Consider the following 8,363-nt stretch of genomic DNA (forward strand, 5'->3'; position numbering starts at 1 on the left):
TTTGTTACATGTTTTTGGAACACTGACTTTGTACCAGTAGCCTTTTACAAGATTAGATGTCATCTCCGTGTCATAGCAACACCCAGCCCCGATGTCAGTGTAATCTCACAGCAGAAAACAAACAGAATTTCCATATTGTGTCTACCAGATAATTCAAAAAAGACTTTTTCTTGTGATACACCTGATACGGGTGCAATTTGCAAAGACGGCTGGCCACAGTTTAACCATCTAAGACAAACACTTGTTTCGGGCTGGTTGTTTTATTTCATAGTTTGTTGAGTTGCAAAAATAGGCCATGAGGAAAAATGCCCGACCCAAATGGGAAAAGCATTTCTCTGGAGAGTTCAGACACACTCATTTTTTGGAGCAGGGATTTGGATTCTGGGGCATATGATTTTCATGTACTCACATATTGCAATTTGCAAGTTTGGCAAATTAAAATTCACACGTAACTATATTTCTTTATAGAGTTTAACAGCTGAAAGTTCCTAGCATTGATAAAGCCATGTCTGTGTTAACCTTGTGATAACAGGCAACCCCTGCACAGCCCATGCATAGATAAAGGATACTCACGTTTCATATCTACAAAGAGACAGGGCATATTCTTGTCACAAGAGGGAGAAACCCAGTAATTGCATTTGCCGAGGGTCTCACTGTGAAACTAAATATGGTTTTGACTCAGTTTTTATGGGCAGTATTCACACGTGATTAGTTCTTCTATGGGCTAAAGTAAAATCTGTTCAGTATTCACGAACAGATCTGATGATGCCATAACTAATATAATATAATATTAATATACATATGCAGCTGACTGACAAACTACTTTTTGCAAAGACAAGGTCATTTATTACCACCAGTCATTTCTTAAAACACACCAAAAGAATAATGAAAATGAAGTGGCTTGCCTGAATTACCTACATCTCCCCAACCACTTTGGAGGATGGAGAAATGGAAGGGGGATGTTAGTGAGATTCTGAAAAGTTGACTGGAAGTGCAGTACATAGAGCAAGTCTTTGGATGCTCTGACTTGCAGTGTAAAAATGAAGTGATATTTTAATTCCTAAATTACCTGTTAATGCGTAGTTAACTGAAGTGCATCATGACCACTTCATGGATTTACACTAGAGGATAGAAGAACTAGTGACCTTTGTTTTTTTCTAGCCATTACACAGAATTAGATCTTGCATCTTTCTATAATCAAAAAATAAAGAGGGTTTATCAGCTTTCATTCTTACTTGCAGTGTTCTCTTCCACTGAAGTTATTCTCAGACACTCAAGCTGTGTGGTAATTGTTCTGTATTCCTAGTGATTTCAAAATGTATTGCCTGCTTTTAACTTTCATCAGGAAGCACATTGTACAACGTGTTTTGGTTTGGTTTGGTTTGTTTATATAATGAATTAGTTGATTATCATTATAGTTGTACATATACATAGATTGACCACTCTTCCTACTGGCTAAAATAATCTTTGAATAATCCATAATATAAGGTGTTACGGAAAGTATGATTGATTTTATTTGTTGGGACTTCTTAGAAAGGAAGGACGAGAACAGTTTGTGGAAAAAAATTGCTTTCGTATGAAGAAGATTTTGACCATGTTGTGGCTGTTCTGTTGTGTATTGTTTTCATAAGTCATAGAAATATGTTTTGTTATTTTTCAGTATTTAACAAACAACTAATATGTCTTGTTATTACTTAATGTCTTTTCTGTCTTAGTACAAGCTAACATAAAGGAAGGTGATTAATTAACTATGTAGTCCTAAGTCCTAATATAAATAAGAAAAAAAATTAGGAGAAGTAGTTAAGTGGTGTGCTACCTTAAAGAAAAAGAAAGTACATTATATACAAAAGCCATTTAATCATAGATTCATAGAACCATAGAATTGTTTAGGTTGGAGGAGACTGTCAAGATCATCCAATCCAGCCATTAACCTGACACTGTCAATTCCACCACTAAACCGTGTCCCTAAGCTCTGCATCTATTTGTCTTTTAAACGCCCCCAGGAACGGTGCCTCAGCCACTTCCCTGGGCAACCTATTCCAATGCTTAACATCTTACAGTTTCCAGTAGTTTAATGTCATACTCTGAAGATGAGATTCTTCACTGATGTAAATCAGTGTAGAGCCCTCAAAGTCAGTGAGTTTTTTGGTGACATGCGGGTCTGGTGTCACCTGACCACGATGTACTGCTCAAGTGAAACATCCTTGTTTGTGTCAGAGAGGACGGCCTACAGCAGAGGGGATGATTTATCATATCAAATAATTTATTTCTTTCTAAGACTTCATTAGTTCCATCTCTTAATTGATAACAAGGGGATGGAAAATGAAGGACCTTTCCACAAATATCTGTTACCACTGACAGTCATTTTATATGTGTATAAAACACAATCTGCTTTGCAAAAAGAAACATCTGTTTTATGTTCCTAATACGTTTTCCTTTTACATGAATAGGCAATTCTAATTGTCTATAAATTCACTGAATAAGACAAAGGAGATCTAAATCTTTTCCTAATTACTGTAGAGCTTTGTTTCCTTCTACTTCAACTGCTTTTCAATTACAATTTATAATTAAATTGTCACACATTCATAGGATATTACTTACTTTAATGGCAGTAAAACAGATCAGACCAGAGACATTTTCTGGCTGCAGAATTTCCTGGCAGAAAGAACATGAGTGGCATGAGGAGGGCTGAACTCTAGCACCTTTCTTCAGGAATGGTGAAAGCTCAGGCAGCACTTTTCAGTGTCTGGCTAAGGATTTCACCATTTAAAACGGAAGCCCTCAACTTACAAATGCTGTCTTGCTCTTTCCCAGCAAGGAAGTATGACTTAGGATAACCAGACTGGCTATCTCACTGGCAGTCTCCCTGAGGGACCCTGCGTCGTGGTGTGTCTCTGGCACTCCCACCTCCTATGGCTGCAGAGAGGAGGAGAAGGTACCTTTCCTAATGGGATGGCACTCAGGCCTGGAGCCATGCAGTGGAGATGTTCTGGGCACCGCCAGCAGCCACAGCCCCTTTCCAGCCTGGTACCCCAGGGCCACCTGCCCAGCTGAGCTCACATCTCCAGTCGAGGTGTGCCTACAGGCTCCAAGAGCCACACTCGGCTGCCTGGGCTCACACCAGGGCCGTGAAAAGGCGGACACTTAGTGGAGGTGGGGTTAGGAGTGGGGAATGGCAAGGACCCTGGGTATTTTGGAAAATAAAGTATGGTAAGTGCACATGTCATGGGACCTCTGGAAAACTGCCTCTGACCCTATACTTGAAAAATGTCAGGTTGCAAAGGATAAAGCATTTTTTTCAAAATACTTGAGTCCTACGACATGTAGAGGCTGAGGCAGAAATTGAAAGCAAAGTCACTCAGACAGCCAGCTTGCCTACAGAAGAGGTTTGCCAGCAATGAGACATGTAAGTCTCTCTTGTTCTGCTCCTGGGCCAAACTAGACTGGGGAAGTGGAGAGGGGGCCTACAGTCAGGCCCGCTGTGCTGACAGAGTAGGCCCTGGGGAAGTCTCAGCAGAGGCACTGCACGTTTTGGGGCCAGTGTGTACAGAGAGGGTCACATGTTGCCCTGCTCATTGCCTCTTGTTTTGCCTGATGTGCCTCTGCTTCTTCCAAGTGCTGGTTCAGCTGAAGTACTCATCAGTGGTCTGCAAAAATAATGATGATGAACAACCCAGAAGCTTTGAAACATCTGCTGAGACTGGTGTTCCTGCATCTGCCTTCACAGACACCACCAGAAACCTCAGAGGGGATGTTTAAAACAATATACTTATACAAACATATAGAAGTGCATGCTGCATGGTACAATTAACAAAACTTTTCAAAAATAGACAAAACCTGTTTGGTCATGGTTCATTTTAAAACCATTCATCTTCTATCTCTACCATTACATCTTCGTGTCAAGTATTTCCAACTCCTTCCTGCTATGACTCAGGCAGGGAGATTGTAAGGCAAATAACTAGCAGAACGGTGATATGTGAAATACATTTCATTATTCCTACAAGCTTGAAATTTTAACAGAAAACATCTTTTTTTAAATGTATTTGCCATCTGCTAGCAATTTAGCTGTTGCAGATCAGAGCAAACAGTGTACACAATGTGCTTATTGTATCCAATGATTTTTTTCTTAATTGCTCCCTAAGTAGCTGCTTCGTGACTAAAATGCAAAATGGTCTAGTGGGCTATGCATTACCCGAGGGGCACTGGTTACTCTCACGGTAGAAGACAAGCAGCTGAGAGATGAGAGGGTATCTCCTAACCGAAAGTTTTGAAATGTCCATTCTCTGCTTGTGAAAGGACACTCTGACCAAACTCCCTTTTATGCACTCGTGTTACTGAGCTCAGTTTTTGTATTTAAGGGGTGCAGTTCTTTGTCAGCTGGCTGCTTCTAGCAAAAGGCTGAATCTCACAGGCCATTCAGTTTCATTTTAGTTACTATCCTAAAAATATAATTCAATACAGCAGCTTTTCCTAGTTTCTCCTACACCTGTGCACATGTGGACACTCAGAGCAGCTCAACAGAGCCCAAATACCTGTGGAGTTAGTTTCCCAACCCTTTGTGTTATTGGTTCATTAGTCACAACTTCTACTTTGCAGACATCCTTCTCTCTGGGGATGGAGAACTTGAGGTCATCTTCTGACAGGAAGACAGACTGACCCTTCATCACTTTCACCCCAAGGTTGACACTAATAAAGGAGGAGCAGGCAACTCTTAGTACAACAGGCAGCAGTAGAAACAACCAGATTTTCTCAAAGGGCTTCATATTATGAGGGGATGCCAGTTGTTTTCCACCAGTGAAAATGTTCTTAACAGAAGAAGTCTTCTCTTTCTCCACCAGCAGATTTTCACCATATAATGAAGAACGGCAATGTTAGTCACAAGTAGCAATGTGCCACATGTTTTCTATTAAGATGCACCCCCTGACTGAGATTTGGACAGGGGCCTTTCAAAATATCCTTGATATTTTACAACATTCATTGGTCAAGCCTGAGGAAATGATGAATGTCTTCTCAGAGTACTTTTTCAGGTTTGTTAATCCTATAAAAAAAAAAAAAAAAAAAAGAAAAAACATTTATATAAGCCATTGAGCAATGGTTGGGGGAAAAAAACGACCACACAAAAAAGTCCCACCATTTATTACAATTGCAGCTCATTTCAAGCAGCAGATTAACTTCACCTTTGAATACTATCAAGTGCACAGATGCTCCCTCAACGGATCAGCTCTCAGTATGAATTCCAGGCACCTTCAATCTCTAAGCACATACAAATACTTGCTGTGCAGGATTCTTTGTTACTGGCTTTTTTACTGCTGGGCTGAGAAGATATTAACAAAAGGGTATGAGCATCCAAGTAATTTCAAAGCGAAGGAGTAGGTATTCACTAGATTTGATGTACATTAAAGTGGGATAAAAGGAGAGCGGCCTTTTGTTAAATCTATTTTTGCTTTGCCATTGAATGTGGGGGAAAAAATTCCTTCAGTTTTTTGTAAATTTTTAGTGTCTTGACTACTTATCTGCACAGTCTAATTTAACCACAACCCTACCACCAACAGTGAGCTTTCCTGAAAGTACATAAAAAGACAAATCTATGTATCTCTTTGTTGCCTTCATTATTGTTAAAGGATAAGTGTTTGATGTTTCCAGTAGGATGACCTTCTGAACAGCCTACAGTTGTATGCATATGTCCACCCAGTTTTACATTTAACTGAACAACAAACAGCAGTTAAAAATTTCTTTAAAATTGTTCACTTCCTAAAGTAACACAAGACAGGTGCACTCACTTCAGCCCAGATTCAGGATTGAAGACACTGGAATTAACATATGTTTCAGGTTAGATATATGCTGACTATGTAGTCCGGTCCACAAATCTTAACTGATTTTCTAGTTTTTTATCTGAAAATCTTGCACTTGATCTAAAAATTATGCAGCCAGATCAGTCTGAACAAAATATGAGAGGAAATGTAGAATTCTAGCCAGAGGAAAGGGAATGAAATTCATGGTTGAGGTTTTTTAGTGTGTTCCAGAAGCAAATCAAAATCTCGATTAGTTTTAAGAAAGTTTACTTACACAGACAGCTTTTACTAAAATACAGATATGTAAATATACTTCCTAATTTTTGTTTCTTTCTAGTGGGATGGGTACGCATAGTGCTTCACTGAAATGAGCACATCTGAGACAGACCTCCACTTCCTAAAATTCACAGTTTTGAAACACAGTCTTCAATCCTGTAAAGGACAACTTGGAAAGAGGAGGAGGAAAACAGATTATGCTTCAGCTTCCAAGTGAGAAAGTATGGTTTGCAGCAAGTGCACCCTTTTAACCTGAATATCTGACTGGCATTTGTCACATAATGCATGGATTGCTAGCATTTATCAAATATTATCTATGTTTCCTTTATATATATATATATGTGTGTTTCAGGTATACTTATAGGCTTAATGAAACAATGATGTGCATGGAAAATATGTTAGAAAAATCAGTGGTTTTAAACTAAGCTATTTACTCGTTGACTTTCTCAGCGTTTGTCTATATGGCAAAACACCTGAACCAGCTCCAGGTGTACTGTGTGCCCACAAGCTCACAGAAAGCTACCACCTTCTGTCCCAGAAGCAAAATAGCCATGTCAGTTCAGTGATACATCATATATTAGTCGTTATTCCTCAGTGGGGATGGAGCACATGATTTATGAGGAGAGGCCAAGACAGTTGGGTTTGTTCAGCCTGAAGAAGAGAGGGCTTATTGATGGTTTTAGACATACAATAGAAGAGTGCAGAGAGCTGGAGGTGCACAGCAAAGGGACAAGATGCAACCCACAAAATTCACAACAAGGGAAATTCACGTTAGATAGATATTAGAAAAAAGAAAAGCCACAGTGAGCATGATTGGTGGAACAGCTTTCCCAGAGGGGCTGTGGAGTGTCCATCCTCAGAGATATTTTAAAAACAGCTAATCAGGGCCCGAGCAGCCTGACGTAACTTTGAAGCTGTACTTGCCATAAATGCTGGCTGTGCTGAGAGAAAGGGGTGGAAGCAGTTACCTGCAGAGTACTTTTACACCCTAAATCGTGTGATGACTCTAAGCTGGAATGGGAGAGCTGTTTGGCTGCCAGAACCCAAGTTAAATACTTCGTGCATTTTTGCAAAGCACTGCATTGTGCCCCGCAAACCATCCAGTAATTCCCATGAGATCAAAAATATAAAAACATACTGGTGTTAAAAATGTGGTGACAAAGCCAGAGATGTCTTTCACCATAATTAGAGTTAACCTGGCCAAGATGAACCTGAGATTTGGGAGCCTGGAAAACGAATATACCTCAGGTTATTTGGAGAAGGGATATTCTTCTTGGCCCCTGATATCACCCTGAAGACATGTCCAAGGCGTTGTGCAAGGGACATTCAGCCAGGGGAACTATGAGAAGCTCCTCATCTGCTGGCAGACCCCTGCTCTGCTCTGCAGATGAGCCCAGGGGAGAAGGCAAAGGGAGAAGGGGCCTCTGAAGAGGCCGTGGATGTGACTCTGAAGAGTTAACAGAGGGACAGACCAGACTGGGGACAATTTAGGGGAGGGTTACAGAGAATGCCAGATGTGGTTTGTTAAAAATCTCCTCCAAGTACCATAAGAACTAGTTTTCCCTCAGGGCTGCTGGTGCACATGTGAGAAATGATGCAATGGCTAATTACAAACATCAGCATTCTCACCAAATACAACTGGCGATTCTAAAAAAGATTCTAAAAAAAAAAAAGATAAGAAGAAGAGGAAAGAAAAATTGCCCAAAAGGAACTCAGACACTGCTGTAGAGTTATCATCACAAAATATCAGACAAAACTTTGCAATTTGTCAAGTCTTCATTGCCTTTGGGAATATGGAGAACAATGTCAAGTGCTTTAGAGTATCCATGAGTTATTGAAAGCTAGATGGCTTTCCAACAGCAGACTCTGGAGAAAGTATACATCTGTGCAGGACCCATCCAGAAGTACATGTAGAAACCCTCAGTTGTGCGTCTCTAGGTCCACATTAGGTAGATCTTCTATTTCAGATTATTTTTGAAAAACTTTTTTTGTCATTACAATTCCTGCATAAATGAAATTTACTTCAAAGAATGCAAATATTAATACATTGGTGGGAAGGTTTCCACCACTTCTTCTTTACTGAGAAGTCATAAAGGTACAGATCCCCGAGTCTGATTCTGAGGAGGGCTAATATGTGAATAAAGACTATTCCAAATTATTCAGATAGCTATCTACCAGCGCAAAACAACTGAAAAGAAGATCAGAAACAGCACCAGTAACTCTCAGTTATAATACCTAAAACCTGACTGAAAAATATGAAATCACTAGTGACCTTGAGCCAAGTCTCAATGACAT

At 39.9% G+C, this 8,363-nt stretch overlaps 1 protein-coding gene across 3 annotated transcripts in view; it reads right to left on the bottom strand.

Annotated features, from left to right (window-relative positions):
* Window positions 1-4,763, bottom strand: part of FREM1 (FRAS1 related extracellular matrix 1) — a 72,993-nt gene extending 68,230 nt beyond the window's left edge. For all 3 annotated transcript variants that reach the window (XM_009934471.2, XM_075411155.1, XM_075411154.1), the window contains exon 1: window positions 4,533-4,763. In XM_009934471.2, coding sequence (XP_009932773.2) covers window positions 4,533-4,763 — 231 coding nt within the window. The remainder of the gene's footprint in view (window positions 1-4,532) is intronic.
* Between the last annotated feature and the right edge of the window lie 3,600 nt (window positions 4,764-8,363).

This window comes from Opisthocomus hoazin, chromosome Z, assembly GCF_030867145.1.
Source record: "Opisthocomus hoazin isolate bOpiHoa1 chromosome Z, bOpiHoa1.hap1, whole genome shotgun sequence".
NCBI classification, from domain to species: Eukaryota; Metazoa; Chordata; class Aves; order Opisthocomiformes; family Opisthocomidae; genus Opisthocomus; species Opisthocomus hoazin.